Source organism: Chroicocephalus ridibundus, chromosome 1 (genome assembly GCF_963924245.1).
Source record: "Chroicocephalus ridibundus chromosome 1, bChrRid1.1, whole genome shotgun sequence".
Taxonomy (NCBI): Eukaryota; Metazoa; Chordata; class Aves; order Charadriiformes; family Laridae; genus Chroicocephalus; species Chroicocephalus ridibundus.
The window spans coordinates 154,136,161-154,158,721 of record NC_086284.1 but is presented as its reverse complement, the minus strand read 5'-3'; the positions used below and the strand labels follow the sequence as shown (position 1 = coordinate 154,158,721).

The 22,561-nt window shown below is 45.0% G+C and overlaps 1 protein-coding gene across 6 annotated transcripts in view; it reads left to right on the top strand.

Annotated features, from left to right (window-relative positions):
* The window catches only part of IQSEC3 (IQ motif and Sec7 domain ArfGEF 3), a 112,679-nt gene that overhangs the window by 38,205 nt on the left and 51,913 nt on the right, over nucleotides 1-22,561 (top strand). For 5 of the 6 annotated variants that reach the window (XM_063318943.1, XM_063318983.1, XM_063318967.1 and 2 more), the window contains exon 2: nucleotides 8,190-8,270. In XM_063318943.1, coding sequence (XP_063175013.1) covers nucleotides 8,190-8,270 — 81 coding nt within the window. Of the gene's footprint in view, nucleotides 1-8,189; nucleotides 8,271-15,296; nucleotides 15,355-22,561 lie in introns of those variants that run through there. The other variant, XM_063318976.1, reaches the window with a different exon arrangement.

Genomic DNA, 22,561 nt, shown 5'->3' with positions numbered 1-22,561 from the left:
CTGTTAAGTTCTCCCCTCTTCACCCCTCCCAGCACGACTTTGGGGGGCGGAGGAGGGAAGAAGGAAGAACCGCTTTCAGAATGGTAAAGAGCGAGTTGTGGAATGATAGGCACTCAAGTGGACTGAAAGAAGAGCTACCATGAATCCTGGCAAGGCTGGGCATGTATGTGTATGTTATACATTCATCCATCATGCTGACACTGCCAGGGTGTTTCTTCAGCAATTTGTTTTTGTAGGCAGTAGTTACGTCCTGGCATCTAGACATCATCTAGGCACATCTTCATTTTTTTCATACAATTAATTAGATATCTAAGCCTGTGAAAGGTTACAGGCAGAGCTAGACAGTCCCTGATCTGAAGTAAGTTAAGAAAATCCTAGATGTGGATGATGTAACTGGCACTCTGCACACAGATACGTAATGAACATCTACCTCTGTAGGCAACAGACCAGAGAGTCGATGACAAGTATGTGGAACAGATATAAAGTGGTTTTGCATAGACTATAGTGGCATGTGCAAACCCTTTACAAATATCGCACTGACCTTCCAGATAGCTAAAGGACTAAGGATAGACACTGTCACTTGAGAGGATGTTTTTGATGAGGAAGTCGACGCAGTGATGACTTGGAAAGCAAAGTAAATCTATAGCCATAAAACTATCATATGTGGAGTATTGGAAGAGGCAGAGACTAAGAAGTTAGGGAAGGGAAAATAAAATCAAAGTAGCCTAAAAGTGTTGGTAAGAGCTTGCTGGGTCAACACACACAAATTCCAAATCATCTTCCTATCATCTTTTGCTCAATTCTTCTCTCTGCTTCCTTTGTTGTAGTTTCATCCTCAGCAATCTTCCGTGCAAATCTGACTCCAGACTGCTTCAGTCTCATTCTCCTCTTTGGGGATTAATATTGGGGCATTTTTTGACTGAATACAGAAGTTTTTGACAATTTAGAGAAGTTTACCACATCAGTCCATTCCAAAGAGGCATCCCAAGGACACTCAGGTTGGGATTTTTGTAGTTACTGGTAACGTAAAATAAAATGACAGTCTCAGACTTGTTTCACTCTCATATATCAGTATCTTGGCTACTAAATCCCTTGCCCCTTAACACAGGATTTCTGAGACAGTCAGATTTGTGAATCTGTTTTGTGTAGCTGTTTTTCAGAGACAGCCAACATCAGATGTTCAAGATGGAAGAGCAAGGAGAAGCACAGTAGATAGCCATGGGACATCCATAAAAGCCGCCTTCTAACGCTGAAAAGTTTGAGTGCTATACATTGGCTTTGGGAAGGGTCTGCATTAAGTATTCTCATAGGATGGTCTCTAAAATCTCCAGTTCCTCTCTGAATCTTGTCAAATTCTTGCCATCAACAGTATCCCATAACAGTGAGGAGGCCATCAAACTTACAAGGAGTTAAAGAACTTAAATTTCAGAAAATAACTTGAATTTATTTTTAGTCATGTATGGTTTCCCTACAACATAAACTCTGACCATGCTTGTTGTCCCTCCAAAGCACCAGCTAATGACCTAGAATTGAGTTGAGTAATTAAGACAGCTAGAAAGTTTCAGCAAGGGTATTTTGGAGTGAAGAGTGAAGTACTGGGGAAGAATCAGCTAGTTGCTAGAAGGTACACTTTTGGAAACACTGTCTCTTTCAGATCTCACTTCAACTGTCAGTTCCAGGTTGACTGGAGTCAAAAATAGATCTAGCTCAGGAGGGAGATGATAGAAAGAGTAAGACCTGCAGCTAACATTAGCTAGGTTGTGTCACCTTCCATTGGTAGGTAGAGGTAGCATTGAGCTATACATTTTGGGTGAGTCAGAAGACTGTGCAACTGGCCTTTCGTAAACTTAGCGTTGCTAAATAGAACCTGTTTGTGGTTCTCCAGTCCTCATCTTAGGAAAGATAACAGCCAGTAAAACTTCATCTGAGATTAATTGAGTTCTCCTTTGACTCTTTCTGCCTTTAATCTTCCACTTCTAGGCCGTGATTTTCTGTAACTCCATCTGTTCTGTTGGCAGCTATCCGAAAAAATGCAAGATAGAGACAAATAACAAAAGACTCCAGGAAAGCTGAGACATCCAGCACTACAAATAATGACTTTTGGTCGAAGCCACTAGCATTTCTTCAAAAGGTGGAGTTTTAAAGAGAAACCAGAAATGCTACGTGAGTTGGACTAGTTATTTACTGATAGAACACTGCTTGAGGGATCACCGTTTGCCTTTTAGCATGGTCAGATTTCTAAGAACTGATGTGCACTTAAGCCAAGAGCAAGGCTACTGAATATGCAGGCCAGTAATACCCAAGTACCAGGCTACAGAGGTTAAGCAAGTACAGGCAGTTGGAGGACCCAGTGATCGTAATTGTTCTTGCAGTAGGGGCCATGCCAGCTATCCTACATAACTGACCAGGGCAGCAGCCATGGTGGGATGCAGGGGTGATGCAGCACATCAAAGAAAAGCACACTCTGTGTACTCATAGTGAGAGCAATTTCCATTCTGTCTTGTTTTGGCATTTCATGTAGTCTAAAATCATTCGTGCAGAAAAACACAGAGCTGCTCTTTATCTATGGGAACAGGCCACACTGGATATTTGTTTAATTAAAACTGACTGCTGGAGAGCAGGGAGCACCACTGTTTTCCATATGCTGTCTGGGCTGGGGGTTTGCTTTTGCAGGGGGCGGGAGAAGAAGAAAAAGGGGTTAGACTTGTTTGCTGTAACACAGCTCTCAGCAGCCAGGCATCTCTATTTCAGGACAGCTGTCATCAGTGCTAAACTAGTGGGCACTGATGCTTAAGACGGGCAACAACACTGAATGAAGATAAAGCCCCAGGCACTTGTCCTAAGGGAAGATACAGCATTAAGGCAATTTGAGGAAAGTTTGGACTCCGTTGGCCCTGTGATGTGCAATCTGGGTAGCTTACATAGACTTTCAATTTTTGAACCTCAGCTCTTGTACCCTCTATGACACCAGTTTTTAAGAGAAAGAGGCTTGGCTCTTTGGGATCCATAGCTGTAAAGACCAAGGCAGCACAAGTCAGGCCGCCCCTTTGCAGCACAGTCCAACTTTCTAGGAAGCCAGAAGGGTAGAGCTAACTTCTGAGCTGACTAGACAGCTTGTGCTAGCCAGGAAGTGTGGCACAGACCTCTCTGAAGTTCATCACAGAGCTGGAATTGCTGTGGCCGGACAGTTCATTCACAGATACCCACATGGAAGCTGCAGGCAGCTGGCTGGAGGATACCTTTTGTTAGGAGCAATGTTAAAGACAACTGAATAAAATTCAGTCAGTTGTTTTCTCTCCAAGGAGAGGGGGATAATGTTTCAATTGACAGCATGGGTTACTGCTGGGCCAAGCACAGCTTTCTATGCATTTAAGATAGGTCTGGACTGTCAAATCTTCACCTCTGGAGCATGCGGCCCAGCTAGACAGAGCAAGGCAGTGACAGGCTTATGCTGTTTCCACTCCTCCTTTTGCATCTATGCTTGCCCTTGTCCTCTGCTGCTCCTCCACACATAACTCACATACTGCTGGCAACACTTACCTCAACAGGCCCTTCAGCATCCCTCCCTCTCTGTTAGCCTCTTCCTCTTCTGTACCACCCAACTTTTCACTCACTCAGAAGACCTTTTCTTCTTGCTGGCTTTTTCCTTCCAAGCTTTCATTGGGGTGCAGCCCAAGAGATAATAATTTGGTTTTAAAGCAACGGCTTGGAAACAGAACACTTAAACAGCATCCTGACAGACGGGAGAAATCATCTCTCTTCCCAGTCACCTACCTGATCTGCCCACAACGGTTTTTGTTTAGCTGCAGTCTCTGTGATGCAGTCTGAGGAAGGTAAGGTAGAGACAAGTCTTATGCTTTCTGGTGTTTAACTCCTCAGAGGCTGCACATTCAAGTTTTATGTAGCCTTTCTGACTTATGAAGTAAGATTTGTTTAAAAAACAAAATAAAAAGAAAGCACAGAAAGGAAATAAAACCCACCATCAAAAGTCTAACACTGACTTCAGACAGATACTAAATATCTCAAGACTCACTTTAAAGCTACAAAGGGTGACAACACCAAAAGGGAATGAAATTCCAGGTAGCCACCAGCCATTACAAGCCTGCCAGGCCCTCTTGAATCACAGCAACAAAAATAGCATCTTACCTGAAGACTTCACAGGTTAAGAAGAGAGCTGCTTTCCTAGAGCACTTACTTTAGGCTTAGAAGTCATAGTAAAGCCCTAGGACACTTGCCTTTTGCGTCCAGATGAGAGCTGCTTTGTCCAGATAGCAATTAATACAGCCTCTTCAGGCAGGGAACAGGTGCACTTCTTCCACAGCAAGTTAACCCTTCCTCTCCCAGCTCCTGTCTGGGCTTTGTATGCCATGCTACAAAGGCGAGGGCATGGCTTTGCAAAATATCGGATATATGCAGGATCAAGAGATGGAAAGAAAGAGCAAAATGAACAGGGATAGACTCTAAGGTGGAACCCCATCCCTGTGGCGTATTCCTGGGTAGCACGAAAGAGACAGAGAAGCAAGCTGTAAAAGAAGAATGTAAATAGACACAGAGCTCCAACTGCTCGTAGGCATTTGGGGAACTCAGATTTAAAGATATCCTTCCCTGCCCTGAATCAGGGGAACAGCTTTCAGCACAGTCTTAGAATATCCATTTACACCTCATATATTTAGCCTGTTTTTCACCACCTCCCTGGTGGCTTCTCCATGGGAGTCATGGCCCCCAGAGAGGGAGTCAAGGATCCCAAATGGCTTGCAGGCAGATTTCTGCCTCTGGGCATGATCAAGATCTAGTAGTGGTACGTAAGGTGCACAACTACTCCAGAGATCTTGGGATCTCAGAGGTTCCAGAGGACTCTGGTTTGGGCAGAAAATACCAAAGGTTAGTGTTAAACACATGAGAAATCATGAAAACTAGAGTAAACAGCTGACTGTGCAGCTGCAGTGCTCAGAGCATACTGATTCTCCAAAGAGTATCTGTGAGATGTTTTTTCCTAAAACGCCCACAGGAGACTGAGCTTAAAGTCCTGTAACTTCACACCACCCTTACTTTTCCTGTTTACCCTTTACTTTTCTCTTTGTTTCTATCCTCATAATTAACTAGCAAGGCATTTCATCTCTATACAAGCTTCTATTTCTCAGTTTTTTGTCTGACCTCATTCCTTCCTCTTTTTCCCTATGTTTTTCCTCCCTGTTGTTTGCTTTCTTCATGTGTAATTAAGAATTGGAATGGTGCATCTGCTGTTTGGATAAAAGCGGAGGACAGTGTAGCTCATTTAGGGAAGTGTTGAGATTAGAAATGGCTGAAATTTGGGGTGTCCATTTTTTGGAAGACTCCGTTTGAACTCCAGTTGGTGAAGGGTCTAGAGCACAAGTCTTGTGATGAGCGGCTGAGGGAACTGGGGTTGTTTAGCCTGGAGAAAAGGAGGCTGAGGGGAGACCTTATCGCCTTCTACAACTACCTGAAAGGAGGTTGTAGCGAGGTGGGGGTTGATCTATTCTCTCAAGTGACAAGTGATAAGACAAGAGGAAATGGCCTCAAGTTGTGCCAGGGGAAGTTTAGATTGGATATTAGGAAAAAATTCTTCACTGAAAGGGTTGTCAAGCATTGGAACAGGCTGCCCAGGGAAATGGGTGAGTTGCCATCCCTGGAGATATTTAAAAGATGTGTAGATGTGGTGCTTAGGGACATGGTTTAGTGGTGGACTTGACAATGTTAGGTTAATGGTTGGACTTGATGATCTTAAGGGTCCTTTCCAAACTAAATGATTCTATGATTTCAAAATACGTTGTTATTTTTATCTGGAAGTGGGCCCTTTTTTTCCCAGCAGTTCCTGTAGAGACGAAATTCAGTAAGAAATGCCAATATATAACACTTCTGAAACCAAGCATGCTCTTCAGAATGAATGCCAGCTGTTGTTAAATCAGCTGAGAGCCTTGTGCATTTCCACACTGCAGCCGACGATGTCTGTGACTCCAGGGCTGCTCTGCAGAGCCGACTGCCTTGGCACAGGTGCTCCACACCTCTTGAGCTAGCCAACTCCCAGCATTGCTGCTTTAGGGGTTGGGCAGAACAAGGAGCTGGGTGGAAAACCTGATGGCCCCTCTCCGAGGGACTACTTGTATGGCATGACTGCACCAGAGATGTGGGATATGGAGGCATGGCCCTCCAGCAGCTTACCAGGAAATCCATGTAAAGCCCTGTAATTTGAAGAATCTTTGTCAAACCCAAGATGTTTTCACCAGACAAATTTGATGAATCAGTGTTTTTATGCAAAACCAAAATTTTATCAGAAAATTCCTGACAGATTCTAGCTGGAAGCAGAGTGACAAGATGTAGGAGCTGGAGTATTTGTGTGAGCCTGCTTGAACATAGACTCCAATGTGATCCCACCACTTGCTTTAGTAAAAGAACAACACAAGTAGTTTATGGACACACCAGTCAGGTAGGTACTTGCCACATGAGAAGTTTAAATTAGAAACAGTGTAGTGAGAACCAGCAATAACCAGGCTGGAAGGAGAGAAGGTATGTGAACTGGGTAGTTACAGAAATGGAAGACCAGGAGATGAAATCGATACGTCATGCAAACATGTCCTCAGTTTACCAGCAGGTTGCATGTCACAGGCAGGGACTGAGGGCATGGGCAGAGGTCAGTGAGGCAAAAGCTAATGTTTTTGTCTTGCCCCTGCTGTATTGCTCCTGCCAATCCTGTTGTTTCTAAGGACAGATTCCTTTTGAGAATGCATTGGAAGCCAAGGAAGCAGAAGAACTAAGCAGTTTGTTAAATTAAGCTAGCTGAGAGGACAGAAGGAGGTGTCTGGGAACAGTATCCTCATTGCCTGTAATTTAGCTATCTTTGTGGCCATGTCTGTCGGATTTTGAGAAAGAAAAAGGTGATAAGCTTCACATTTCAGAGTGAGGGAAACTGTGGCAGGGCCTTTGGAAGAATCTGAGACTCCATGACAAGCCAGGAGACTTAGCTTTACTGTTTCTGTCTGGGTTAGAAGCTGCAAAAATATTTTTAAAAGGAGATGACCCCATTTGAGCCCTGGGTCTCTGCAGTAGCACTGAGAGCAGAGCTCTAAGTGCTATTCCACTGACTTGGAGACAGGGTGATTTTATGCCATCTGAGGATTCAGCCTGCTTTATCTGCCCTGCTTTTCTTCTCCTCTTTTAATTTTCTTTTACATTCCCCTATTACTTTACCCCCTTGACACCGTGTCTCTTTTCAGTGACTCCTTTTCATTGATGAAGGGCATTGCGTTCAAAATTGGCTGTTGATTTGTTCTGCCTATGACACCTCAAGGGCCTCCCTGCAGGTATCTTAAAAGGATCTCATTTTCAGAGATGCTGAGCAGCTCTTACTGTCTTCCAATGCTGTGATAAGTACCCAACACCCCTGAAAATCAGATTCCTTATGTTTCCAGGCAAGGGACCCAAGAACAAGTCACTCAAGACCAGTGAGCAGTTTTGGAAGTTTGGTCTAGGATTTCTTCCTTCCGATTAATTCTTTTGCCTTTCTTATCTAATAAACACATTTTTAGCCTTTTGTTCTCGTGTTTTGCTCAGGTTTATGGTTTTGCTTTTCTTTGCCGTGATATCTTCCTCTCGTCATGATCTCAGCCCCCCTACTTGTGCTTGTCCTGTAAGTTTTCTGCTACTGTTTCTGGTAATGCGCAGTGCTGATGTGCCGAGGCTATCTCTGTGCCCTAGAGAGGTTTCAGGAGAAATGTCTGCGGAGTTAATTTGCTCACTGTCAACAAAAAAATCAACTTCTTTGCATAACAATGTATAGGAAACATACCTAAGGAAACACGTCTAAAGGGAAGTTTTTGACCCAAAAGAAATAAAAGTTAGAGACAGGGAAAACTGTTTTTCATGAGATGTATGGGCTCATGAGACAGATACTGATAGAAGGAAACCTTTTTATTTGGGTGCTTTTGCCCCATTCCCTACAGCTTGACATCAGCAGCAGGACAGGTAAGGCAGGGGAATAGAGTTGTCAGCCCCCTACTCTCCTGCTCCCCACCACCTTGGAGTGCAAAACGTTCATGTAATAATCAGATTTCTGTTTCAGCATCACTGGGAGTCACTCTCCCCTTGGAACAGCCCTGGGAAAGGCATTTTCCCTTGAATTTTCTGCTGAGTGAGCTGAACACTGACCTGCTATGGTGTTTTTTTTCTTACAGGAATGAAACTGTTTTACACCAGTTCTGTTGCCCAGCAGCTGATGCAGAGCAGAAGCCTTCATCTCTGGACTCCTCACCAAGGTGGGAAATTGCTGCCAGCAAGACCTTTTCTTTTCCATCCCCTACTTCCTTTTCATCCATCACTAATCTTCCTGTCCCAGAAAAAAACTCACGTATTATACACGCCTATCCTCCTACATCTTCCCTTATGTCCCAAGTCCCCAGCACTGCTGTCTCTCTCTTTTCCCTCCCAGAGATTACTGTTCGTAGTGTTGTGTAATTGCTCACAAACCCATTCTGGCCTCCACTCACACACACCCATGCACCTCCAAAAAAATACTTTCAGCCTCTCTTCAAACGTCTACTTCCATCAACCCGCATTCACACTTGTACCTTTCCTTACCCTTCTGCATCACTTTGACACCGACATACACATGCTTCACTCTTGTCCTTCAAATCAGTTATCCCACATTATAAGGTGCCTGGACACACACGAGTATAGACCCATAATCTTTAAGCTACAGCAAAAGTCACCAAAAAAACTCAGGGTCCTGTCTCATACGCTGAGACAGGGTGGGGGGGGCACAGTTTTACATGTGTTGAGATGGTCTGAGCTTGCCAATGAAGGACAATTACAAACAGGTACTATTAGCTATTACCAACTTGTATCCAGTGCAGCCAGGTGTGGGTACACCAGCAACTGTCATAGCTTTCCCTCACCAGTGAATGACATCAGTGCCAAGACCAAGGGGTCCAAGGAGCCTCAAAAATACTTGAGATGTACATACTGCATATAGCTTCCATGCTTGGCCTTGTCCCTCTATTCTTGCCATCTCCTCCTCTCACAACTTCTTACACCTCCATCTCACAGACCTACTCCTTTTCCTTATGCCTCATCACCCTTCTGTCAACAGTAAACAGGTTTCTCTTTAAAGGTTTTGCTCATCACACTGCTAGACTTTTACATCTGATCTTTGGCATCTGTATAAGAAGCCTGAATTACTAGGGAGAGCTCTGGACAGAATTGGGCAGCTGAATTGCGGTAGTGAGGCCGCAGCATTTTTTAAATGATATTTCTCTTGTTTGTTCTGCTCACTGGAGCAGACTGTGGTTTCTGATTTCCTTCCAAGGAAAAGTGTGAAGAGAACAGGGAGGGGTGTGTGTGTATGTTCAAAAGTAGGGTTCAGCCACACTTGGAGACAGGGTAAAGAAGCAGGACTCCTGCTTATTTGTGTATGAGGATGGAAGGGTTAACCTCCATGATGTCTGTGCTGAGGGCTTTCAAGCATTGGTAAAGTTTCCATGACAGCCCTGTGGGACATCTGCACTTGCACCTCTGTGGCAGATGGGGAAATGCTGGCAAGGAAGAGGAGGAGACAGCAGAGGTTTCTGTTGTAGGGACAGCAACCTCTCCCTTGCATTTCTAGAGAGAGAGAGAGAGTTTTGCTTATGATGTGCTCTATTTTGTCTGAACCAAAGCTCAATTTTGCCATAGTGTTCTATCTTCATACTCTGATCCTTGACCCTGTCCCTTTTTTGTCCTAGCCTCCATCTTATTTCTGATTGGTTCCATTGGTTTCTAGCATTTTCTTGTCCTACAAGGCTGTCACTCCTACAGTGAAGACACTCTAGTATCATTTTTGTCATGCTCATACTTCAGGCCTTCCTTTTGTCCCAGTGACTCCCAAAAGCCATACCTATCCTTTGAGCCTGAGTTTTCCTGCCTTCCTTGTGCTGGGAACCACCAAATTTCTCACCTTGGAGTTGGCAGGTAAATTGAAGAGGAAGCAATCATTTGTTCCAGTAATTTAACAACTTTGGCAGGTTGCATCCAAAGATGAGTCTAAGCCAGGAAAGTCAGAAGTGGGAATGAATGGCAATGACCCCTACAGCATGTTGCATCTGGGCTTCTACTTAAGGGGCTTCTCATACTGATCTGTGCCTGTCCATTTTATGTCTTTTGTAGCTTGTCCCACTCTTCAGGCCTCCTTCTTTCCTTACTTTTTTTCCCAAGGCTTTCTCTTGTCCTCCCCATTTCTATTGCCCCCAGACCCTAATAGCTGTCCTGAATCTGTCTGTGTGTGACACAATATTCTATGTAGAGATAGACATGGTTGAAGCCACCATGGCTATTTGAAGGTGAGAAACAGGCATGCAGAATTTTTGCTTTTTGAAACAGAGAAACTTTTATTTGTGATCTCTCTATGTGACTGTCTCAGGCGAGAAGAGCATCCCTACTTCACACACTGTGCCGGAAGAAAGGCAGAGCAGAGGCAGGACTATTAAACTCACTGGTCAGCTTCATGCTGGACAGAAAGCACCTCCTAGCCCTGACAGGTCCCGCAGTCAACCATGGGATTCCTTCATATCTGAAGTTACATATACAATGCAGTGAGGAGGACAAAAAAATGCAGGAGAGGGAAAAACACAGGGTCACCGTGGAGCAGATGTCCATAGCTCATAGTTATGCTGCTCTGGAATGGCACAATACACTGCTGGGAGAAGCTCATCAGATCATTTGCAGAGCCTGTCACCCTGCTCAAATCATGAACAGGCTACCCATTGAACCAAGGCAGAACAAAAGTCAATCAAGACTGAAATATATGGGTCAGACAGCCTGAATAGGCAATCAGTTCCTGGGTGAGCCAAGCGTATCCCTAAATAAGCTCATCAGGGCTCCTGATGGGAGAGCCTGGGACACAGGGGCTCCCTGTGCAGCTCTCCTGAGCCCTATTGAATGGACAGCCAGTCACAAGTGGTGCTGTGGTGAATTTGATAAACCAGCTCGGGTTTATTCATTCTTTTCCCCCTCCATGATCAGGCATTTCCCTAAATGAGATAAATCCTGTCAGAACTGATGCCACTAATAACCATCAGCCGTCTAGTTTTAATTAGAGTTTGCTTCATTAATGCCTCAACTCCTCTCTGCGCAGCAGATTAAATAATGTACTTGCAGCTCATTTACACAAACCCCCAAACTGCAGGGCTGAGCTGCAATCCTTTAATTAAACAGCCTGGCTGATCCCTACCGCTGCCTCGGCTCATCAGTCTAAGCCGATTAAAGAGAATAGGGACTAATAAAGAGCATAAACAGGGAAGTGACTCTCGTCTCTTCAAGGGACTTGGAGACTCCAGTGGTGATCGGCTGCTTTCTCCTTCTCTACCAGGAACCTTACCTCAGCCCACATCACTTCCTTCTGGGACCTGCAAAAATAGTCCTGCTTTCAGCAGGAACCCAGCTTTATCTTGTGGGACAAGAAATCCTTTGGGAGACTGAGGGAACATTGGCAGCAGGAGGGTAACACAGCAGGGAAGGTGAAGATAAAGAGGGGCTTTGAGGCAGTAAGAAGAGTGACTGCCTGACTGCATGAGAGACCAACAAGAGCAGCCGCACTGCTCAAGTGTGGGGCAGAAGCAGAAGGAAACACAGGACATAACAGTAGGAGGTTGGCTGTCAGGAGCAGTCCGTGACAAAAGTTTGTCTCTGCTTGTGGTTTGTGATGGTCATTGTTGTTCTTGTGTGGTCCTTCATAATGTTTGTCCTGCAAGATTTCTGACTCTGTCTTTACTACCTGTACAGCTAAAAATGCGTTTGCTTCACTTGGGTGGGAATGATTAGGAACATGTCAGTGTCTAACCACTCAATAGAAGCCAACTCGATGAGACAGTTGTGATCATTCCCACTCGTATTGTTCTGCTTTGCTTCACTGACTGCCACGAGCAGCGCTAGCTCCCTTCTCTCCTCCAGCATATGAATTCCTTGTGGGGGGTTACAACTCCATGAGTTTAGCAATACAAATTTCCCACCTGGCTGCATAGCTGGGTTGCACCAGCAATCAGCAAGACTGGTGCCATAGGCCATGAATATTAGGAGACAGATTTGATCCCAGAATCTGCTCACAAGCAGCTCAGAGCCAAATTACAGTATGAGGTGATGGCGGCAGCAGGCAGATTCCTGTTGCTAAACTCTTAGGGCTTCCCCATTTCAAAGTAGAGTGTAAATCCTGGACATGGACCACCATTGGACTTGTACACCACTGGCTTCATGACCATAACCCATCTTGCAGGTTGGGCTTCCACTGGGGATGCCAAAGATCAGGTTGAGGGGAATGAGGGGACTCCATGGATGGCAGTAGAACCTAACCCTGCTCCTTTACTGAAGTGCTGATTAGACTCTGATTTAGCCAAACCCTATAATTTTATAAAGCAACTGCTCTTTTTCTTGCTGGCTTCTGCCTGTTAACAGCAGCATTTCATTCTAGGGATTTGAATAGCCTAGTAATTGCATTTCCCACTTCTCCCAGTCTCACACAGTGGAGACTGGCATCCCAGAACAATGACCTTAAAATGTGTCCAGCAGCAGCCCTGCTCTAACAGGATTACATACCATTTTCCTTTGTGTGAGGTAATAGGGCTGAGATGAGAAAGATTTGTTTCTATTAGAGTAATGAGAGGAAATGATGGAGTCACAATTGGAGGGAACAGTATATTCATTCAGTTGCCTTTCATAGGCTTTTCGGAGCCTGCCTCTGGCTCGCCTGAGGTGCTGAATAGGAAATCAGCAGAAAATCACCTCTGCTCCAGTGATAGGAAAAGTTCTACATAAAACTTTTAAGCACCTGGGGTAGGTCCACTTTGGCAATGGACGTGGGGATAGCACTGGAGGGCTGACGGATCATGTCACAAAGGAGGCTGGACGGGATCCGGGTGCATTTGTGTGAGGGGCAGGATCAGATGCCAGATAGCTCTTTGGGTAGGGGGTATGTTCCACCTACATTTGTGGGAGAGAGAAGGTCCTTCCTATCTGGAGGAAGTGCAGATGAGATCTGACCTGCTTTTAAGGCAAAGGAGACAAAGAGTCCTCCCAGGAAGAGGAGAGGTCGGGGATCTGAACAGTCTTCTGGAAGGACTTGGATGTGTACTGAGCAGAAGAGCTAGGGCCTGAAACATCCGTGGAAACATCTATGGAAAAGTTGGGCAAACTCTGCTCGTCTTTTTCTGTAATATTTCCTCACTTTCCAGTAGGGAGACTGCTGCCTAGATCAGGGTTGAAACACAATTAGTGCAACTAGCAAGTGTTTACTTCATGATTACGGACCAATTAAATTGTAACTCAATATAGGTTAGACTTCAAACAGCTGTGTACTCATTTCTAAAGTGCCTGCTGGATTAGTCACACTCACAGATTGGTTACTGCCTGGCATCACAGCACCAATTAGTGGTAAGGAGACATTTAAGTCATTGGCTACATCTCCAAGCCAGCCTTCCTTACAGTTGTGGTGAAATTCCCTCTTGCTCCACTCCTGATTTACCAGAGTACACAAATGGAAATACGTGTTCTTACTGGCAGGAGTCCTTTGTGCTCGTTGCTCCATTTTTACATGTGTGAGGGTGAAAAGTGGATGGACATATTTTAGACAGTTCTTTGAAATCAAGCCTTCAAACATCTTTCTTCCCAGCTGTCTGAGCTGCGTAAGAGTATGCTACAACCTAAGCAGCACATGGTTAAAAAGCAAAATCTGACTTCATTTACTTCTGGAGATCTGCTGGAGACTCTTCGTGTCTCTTTACCTGAACTCTCCGTTTCCATTGAACATGTGCTTGTTCTTTGTCCTATGAAGTCATACTGGGAGGCACTGGCACAAAAGAGCCATGAACATTATCCACTGCACAGTCACAGCATCATGTCCCTCTTTGGCTCCCCACTGCTGTAGCCCAGGAACATCTTTCCTCCCAGTACAGCTCTCACTTTGCCCTTGGGTCACTCTAGGTCCTCTAACAGTTAGATCCTCCTGAGAATTCCACAAGACTTTGTTTGGATTGTGAATGCAATAGCCCTTAAGACTGAGACCCATGAAGCTGATGAGAACTGAACCGCTCTTCAAGCTGATTCTCCTTTTAGATATCACCAAAGCATCTTGATAAAACACAGGTGGGGAATGATAACAGGTGGTGAATGATGACTTTCCACCAGTACCCATCGCTCTTTAAGCATTACAGAAAAACAACTGAGCTACCCAACATTTTGTCTGAATTTGTAAAAGATTGACCTTGCCTGACAGAAAGAATGCAAATCCAGTTCATGAAATGGGAAATTAACCTTTCTGGTTTAAGATTGCTGGCAGGATATTGGATATATAATCTGGAGGTTAGTGCTTCCACTCAGCTCAGAGTTACTCAGTGGCTCTGGCCCGGGTGTGGAACATGATAATGATTCTAGTCTGTATCAAATCAGATCTATAACCTACCACACAAAACATTATAACAACTCTGACTAATTGGCCCCCAGCTGTCAGTGTCAAGTGCAAGCTCCTCCAGTTAGTGGACCATGGACGCTGAATTCTTCTCTGATTCTTGATGGAGAACACGCCAGGTCAGGCTTACAGCACCTGGACATGCCAGTGCAAAGCAAGCCTCTACGCCCATGGTCTGTGCCTTGTGTGCTCTGAGGACAAATAACTCCATATGCAAAGCTCTCCAGACTGACTTCTTTCATTCGTGCTAAAGTCCTCCACAGCACTTTTTTTGAAAACACACAGGAGAAGTTTGAGCAGCATTTCTGCTTTGTTAGCACATCTTGTTTGTGCTTCTTTTCTCATTTCTTTTCCTTATTGAGGTCACAAGCATGAAGAGAGGATTTTTTCTGCTTCTTAACAGGTCATCTACTTATTCTTTCCTCCCTGTAGACTTGATAATCCTGTGCAAGATATTACAATTGGAGGTTGTGGGGATGCTGCAAATAGGCAGGGATGGGTCAGCAAAGTTCACATAAATATTCCCCAGGTTCATAGTTGTCAGAGTTTTGATTTTAGTCTGACACAGAGATGTGGGTGAGGAGAAATGTCTAGACCCAGATTTGAACTCTTTCTAAACTTGGGAGTGAGTAGATTCCTTGCTTTTCATGGGTATTTTGTACAGTCAGGACTAGCAGATTTAATTGCTTTGCAGCAGCCTAGATACAGAACCACAAAGGTACTTAGTGCGTGTAGATTTGGGGGAAACAGGGAAACACAATTATAAGCAAAAACTGTTTCAGAGAACACCCTTAACATCATAGTTACCAACAACCTTGGGAATCTCTTGCAGGGAGGTATAGGTGGCAATTCTTCTGGTACTATGACCTGGGAGGAATGTCCCTTTCTGGAAGCATCCAAAGAAACAGGAGGTGAGTTTCAGTTGCAGCATCTCAGTCCTGTGAAGGAGATCCACTAGGACGTTTTGGCACTATCGCCCACACAGGCATTTCTCTGCTCCTTCTCTCCAACAGCTGCTGCGGCCACTTCCAGGCAAGTTTGGAGAACATGAGGGTGGGGAAGTAAAGTGAGGAATAGATGGGCTCTTCAAACGGAAAAAAAAAAAATCTCTGGCAGAAACTGGAGTCTCCCTGTGATATTGGTTGCTTGCTTTGCCCCTGTCAGCACTTTTCTTTGGGAAGGAGGAAGATGGCAGGAGAGAGGCCAAAGAAAACCCATCTGAAGTATCCTTTTTTGAAACTGCAAAGATACCCATCAGCCACATGTTTTCCGAGAGCCTGAAGCTGTATACAGTCTTGACTGGCCACATGTTCTTCCAGTCCTTCCTTTTCCCCTGTTACGCCTGTTGCTTACATGGGTCCTGCCCTAGAGGAATTCGGACTTGGAATCAAGTATTTTTCTCCCACATGTGACATGATCCTCATGTTGTCATGCATTGCAAAGAATTCCCTGCCCATAACATGGCAACTTTTTAAAACCAGTGGAATGCAACATAAACAGCTGATATATCCTGTGTTTTCTGTGTGATAATGCCACAGAGATGCATGAGAAGAGGCTATGACAGCTTTGGAAATAGTCCTGTACCTAGCACTGGAAAATGGGCACAGACGGTTGATGAAGTAATAGCAGATGGACTGTGGTGGAGCTCACACTATTCATTCTAATCCTCTACTGATATCATCTGACCTGATCTGCATCAGTCAAGATGCAGCCACTTGCAAAATTGGGCCATTCCAGATCTTGGGTACGCTAAGGTGTGTTCTGTTGAACTTGACAAGGTGGTTGCTGTGGACCCTCTGTCCACACACTTACAAGGCAGAGAGAGATAAGGCAAAGGGATGGAAAAAAGAGCCAATGAGAAAGAAAGGGAGACAGACTCACCCCAACAAAGATAACAGTGCTACTGTAAGGAAAATGGATGGCAAACATGCTCTACAGAGAAGGAGAATGACAGGAGAGGAGTAGGAAAAGCAGGAAGTTAAAAAATAGTGTAAATGAAAGAAGAAACTGGAGGGAACAAGAACATATGAACAGGAGATAAATGAGCAGGTCCTTTGGCTGGAATATTCCTGTTCATGCCAGTATTCTTTGGCAGTGACAGCAATGAGGCTGTGGCCTTTTATTACACATATTCTTGCAGTGTCCTGTCAATACAAAGGCCTTTTGTCTTTTCTGTGCTCTGCAACACTAACTCACTCCTATGCAGGTTCATCTTCTGACCACCCCCATGGGGCAAGCTCTGTGCTCAAATACAATAAGCTCTCCCTTTGGAAAAACATGTCTGTGCTCCAGAGTTCCTTCTTCTGCATGTGGCCCTGGCAGGCTTTCATATGCTCCAGGAAGAACTGAAGAGTCTGAGATGCTGAAGAGAAGCACACTGTAGAGCTGCTTAGGCCACTCTATATGGGCTCTGCAAAAAGCTAGATAGCTGAGGGAGAGGGTGTAAAAAAGTTGTGAGATTTTTGGGACTCTCACCTGGCTTGTTCAAAAACTGCAGAAGAGCTGGAGACCTCTCCATCTTCTGTGAGGAAACATCAACCTGAAGAAAAATATCAAGACATAAACAGAAGCTGAGTTCAGTGAGATTTTTCTTTTGAGACTGAGTAACCTGACTCTAGCCACACCATTTGGAAGTGTGTTCTAGTAACTTTTAACCATCTCTGGTTGGCACCTTCATTCTTTCCATACACAGATTGTACCATCATCCCACCAGGAACTGTATTTGCCTAGTGACTAGAGACATGTGTCACCTTTGTCGTGTCCCACACTGGTATGTTGCTGCTTTCCTGTAAACAGGTTATGATTCTGTTATTATTGCCTGTGTATCTGGGTTGACTGCAATCTCTCTCATTCCATCTTTTGGGGAAAGAGGGAAGATGAGGACAGACTACCCTATGTACACATTGCTGGTGTTCTTTTGCACGTGTCTGCTGGCGTGACTGGCAAAATATAACAGATGCCTGTAAATTCCCAGAATACACTAATGTGAGAGTGATAGGTCAAGATGCACAAAAATGGATGGTGCAGAATTGCATTATGAAAAGTATTGCTGGGCTGTTACCCCACAATTGGTTCTTATAAGCATGTTACATAGTGTCTTAAAATACAGCATATTGGGATAGATCCTCCATTACTTTGGTGCAGTCCACTGGCATAATGCCATTTAGCACCAGCTGTAGTTCTGCTCAACACCACAGTAGGATTGGTTTTGTCAAGTCAAACTCCTATTTTTCTTAATGATCTTGCCCCAAAAGGTCCATGTCTGAGTACAAATTATAAGGATGGGAATCATCTTCATAGGGAAGAAAAGTTCGAGTGACCCTAGGGGAATATGAGCTTGTATGACCAAATGTTGAAGCTGCTAAGTCATCCTGTTTTCCAAATGGGAATGAAGAAATATGGAAAAGGAAATAAGGCCTCAGGGAAGAGAAGTGACATGAAATGGATCAGAGTGTGAGTGAAGCACCAGTGACAAAATAGGTTAGAACTTGGAGATGTAAAGCTTTGTGCCTGCTGTAGAAGGCTGGGGGGTGGTCACTGGATTGGGGAAAAGAGGAAGGAATGCTAACCGTGCTGTTTCTCTCTTGGTCTTCAGCCATAGGCTAACCTAAAACCCTATATCTGAACACACTGGCAAAGTTAAAAGCTGTATCATATCTGATTTCCTAAAGCTGGTGTTTGGACTGTATTGAGGATGGTGATTTGAGGCTGTTACCCTTTATGACGAGGAGGACCATCCTTTCTTCTCTGTGGTTTGACACAAGCAGTGGCCTTCTGCTGGGCTGAAGTGATCACAAGAGATGAAATAGCCGAGATACATAAGAACAGAAACAGAATTTATCTGGGTTGCCCAAAGATCTTCCTGTGAAGCAGCTCACTTGCTGCCTTCATAGAATCATGGAATCACAAAATAGTTTGGGCTGGAAAGGACCTTTAAAGGTCATCTAGTCCAACCCCCCTGCAGTAAGCAGGGACATCTTCAACTAGATCAGTTTGCTCAGAGCCATGTCCAATGTTTCCAGGGATGAGACATCTACCACTTCTCTGGGCAACCTGGTACAGTGTTTCAGGACCCTCAGCATAAATTATTGTTTTTTTCTTATATCTAGTTTAAATCTACCCTGTTTTAGTTTGAAACCTCTTGTCCTATCACAACAGGCCCTGCTAAAAAGTTTGTCCCCATCTTTTTTATAAGCCCCCTTTAAGTACTTGAAGGCTGCTATACAGTTTCCCTGTAGTCTTCTATTCTCCAGGCTCAACAACCCCAACTCTCTCAGACTGTCCCTATAGGAGAGGTGCTCCAGAACTTTGATAATTTTTGTGGCCCTCCTCTACCCGCTCCAACAGGTCCATGTCTTTCCTGTGCTGAGGGCTACAGAACTAGACGCAGCACTCCAGGTGGGTCCTCACGAGAGTGGAGTAAAGGGGCAGAATCACCTCCCTCAGCCTGCTGGCCGTGCTCCTTTTGATGCAGCCCAGGATACGGTTGGCTTTCTGGGCTGCGTGCGCACTTTGTCAGCTCATGTCCGGCTTTTCATCCACCAGTACACCCAAGGCCTTCTCAGCAGGGTTGCTCTCAATCTCTTCATCCCCCATCCTGTATTGATACTGGGGGATGCCCCGATCTGGGTGCAGGACCATGCACTTGGCCTTGTTGAACCTCATGAGGTTCATACGGGCCCACTTTTTGAGCTTGTCCAGGTTCCTCTGCGTGGCATCCTTTCCCTCAGGCCAGCCACACCACTCAGCTTGGTGTTGTCTGCAAACTTTCTGAGGGTGCAATCAATGCCACTGTCTGTCACTGATGAAGATATTAAACAGTACTGGTCCCAGTGTAACCCCTGAGGGACACCACTTGTCACCCATCTTCATCTGGACATTGAGCCATTGACCACTACCCTCTGGATGCAACCATCTAACCAGTTCCTGTTCCACCGAACAGTCCACCCATCCATTTCATACCTCTCCAGTTTAGAGAGAAGGATGTTGTGGGGGACCATGTCAAAGGCCTTACGGAACTCCAGATAGATGACATCCATAGCTCTTCCCTTGTCCACTGTTGTAGTCACTCCATCATAGAAGGCCGCTAGGTTGGTCAGGCAGGACTTGCCCTTGGAGAAACCATGCTGGCTCTCTCGAATCACCTCCCTGTCCTCCGTCCTTAGCATAGCTTCTAGGAGGATCTGTTCCGTGGTCTTCCCAGGCACAGAGGTGAGGCTGGCAGGTTGGTAGTTCACAGAGTTCTCCTTTCTACCCTTTTTCAAAATGGGTGGAATGTTTCCCTTTTTCCAGTCACCAGGGACTTCACCTGACTGCCGTGACTTTTCAAATACCATGGAGAGTGGCTTGGCGTTCAGTATTCAGTTACCCTGATCCCTTAGGAAGGAACTCAGAGGTGCAGTCCAACCCAGGGTCTGTCACAACAGGTGGAAAAAGAAGACCACAGAAGCCCTTCCTTGGGTCTATAAATGCCAAGATTTGCGTCCCTAATCCAGCTTACAGGTAGCTGGAATAGGAGAGCAATGGGCTGAGGAGATATGCAAGGTTTCCTTGCCTTGTAGAGGCTCTGCTGTCTCCCAGCCCTAAATTCATCTCATTTTAGCAGTGAAATTCTATCTTCTGCATGATTGCACCAGCAGGCTTTTGTCAGCGAATTCGGTGCTGTTCAAACCTGCCTCAGGGATGAGGAGCCAAGAGATCTGAGTTGAAGTGGCAGAAAGACTGCTGCTGAGAAGCCAAGTTTCTCTTTCCCGGGGTGCTGAGCGGGCAGTTACACTAATGCAGGATGCCATCTGTTTTTTCCTTCTCTAAAAGGTCGTGTTTACCAAACATTGCAGAGGCAAGAGAAGTCTGGGGTTAAAGTAAAAGTAATTAAACCCTGCAGAGCAGGACCCCCCTGTGCCTTCACTGTCCACTTGGTGCTTTTCGCACCTCAGTGATAAGCACAGGTGCCCCGTTTGACACAGCCATAAGTAACCCCCTCTGCAGTGACAGGCTGCGGGACCTCCTCCTAGTCTAACCTGCAGGGACAACACAGCAACCGGCCTGGGGCATCAAGCACAGAGGTGTGGTGGGCAGCTGAGAAAGGGGCTCTACTTCCTCAGCTGAGTCCTGTGCTCCTGCAGCTGGTGAAATAGGATGCGGGGCTGGGAAGAGAGGAGGAAAGAGGGATGTGCCCCAGAGATGGCCCGAGTCTTATTCTGAGGTGTCACCCAGACACACATAGGAACTATAAGGAAAACACTGTGTGACAACCACACCACCCAGCACAGACAGCCTTGCACCTTAAACACCACTTCTCATACAGCGAGAACCGGTTTAGCTGTTCCAAGTCACTCTCTGGAGGAACCTGTCTGTCTCCATGAAAAAGCAGAGATCCTAGTCCTCCGGTGGCTGAAGTTACTCATGGAGAGCCGGTCCCTCAGACAGGCAGCCAGCCCAGACTGACACCTGGACGATCATCTTTGCACCACAAGGGCGTGGGGTGCATCAGAAAAGTTTAGCCCCTGTAGTGCTGTTCTGTAGCAAAAGGTACAACGACACAACAATGTGGGAATTACACAGCACATGGGGATCATATTTAAATACCAAATCTGAAATAGAGGCCCTGACTTTGGCTTGTTGGACCCTGTGGGACTTGAGACATTTACTAGTATTATTACATTTTCTGTCTGCTTAATACACATCTCACCGAAAACACTTTAAGCAATGTTGAAAAGATGTTGCCTCGTTCAGTCTGTGCTAAAGGATGTTAAATTAAATTGATTTCCAATGTATTTACTGTACTGTACTGTCAAATCTATTTTACAGGTGTGCGTGCCAGCCTTTTTATGAAACAAGTAATATATTCTGGGATGGGTAATGAGCTTGGCTAATTATCATTAATTCCTCTTGGGTAAAACTAGTGTGAGAAGATGGCTTGGTGCCACTGCTTTGCAAGGTGTTACGTGAATGTAGACAAAATCAGAATCTTGTTCCTATATTTGTCTGTGTTGGGGGAGACTGTCTGAGAAAGCTGCAGCTCGCCTGGCAGGGGATGATTTGCCAAGATCAAGTTCCAAGTTCCCTGCCTCCCTGGCAGGAGAGACTTTTGCCTTCCATCATTTTCAGCATGCTCCCAGAGAGCATTGCCTCCAAGTCGCCCTAAAACCTGAACTTAAAAGCAAATCAGAAGCGATTCTTTTGCACTCAGACCCCCGGCATGTCAGAAATTTCTGAACCTTGAAAAGATCCCATTATATATTACGAAGCCTGTCTCAGCCACTTTTTTTCATTGAATTCTGATCAACCCATTCACCATATGTTATGGGTGTCCTCAGGGAACACTGAAATGAAATAAACTGAAAAGGCACTTTGGACCCTGCTAACTCAGCAATTGATTTTATTTTTTTATTTTTTTTATGAGCAGAGAGAGGAGAGAGGACAGCGGAAATGCTGAAATGTCTTAAGACAGAGGGAGCACAGGTTCTTGCAGACATGGGGTCTGGACTCTGTTCTCTTGGCATTAGCTAGTGACCTCTTTGTCTAATTCTCCATATGTCACTTTCTAAGGGTTTTTTATTCTGACATCTCTGAAGCTTTGAAGTCTCATATGGCTCTCAGGCCACGATAATACTAATTGCTTACAGCACTTTGGAGCAGCTTATATACAACAACCAATTGATCCTCATAAAGAGCTCTGTGAAATGGATTCATAAATTTTTGTGGTCCTTCACAACCAGTCCACGTTGTCTTTGCATCAGTTACAGGTCACAATCCTGCATACTGACCTTGAATACCATGAAGAAGGAAACAGCCATGTCATCTCTCCTGGAGTGACACAGGGACACGAAGGGGAGGTGAAATCAGCCTCCGTAGTATTTTTGTCACACCTCACGCCCATAGCTTCCTCCTATCCAACCAGCTAGATTTTTTTGCGTAAGCGTTATACCTGCCAACAGGGCATTTGAGCATCCTATTCTTGAGTGAGTGGTTTCTTACACTGCTGTCCAAGTCCAGAAGGGCCATTGCTATTTTTGTTACTCTGTTATTACTCTTATTTACCTGCAACAATTTTTCTTCTTGTAGGAGAGAAGAAACAAAGAGATGAGTTTTGTGTCTTGACCGCGTGGGAGCTGT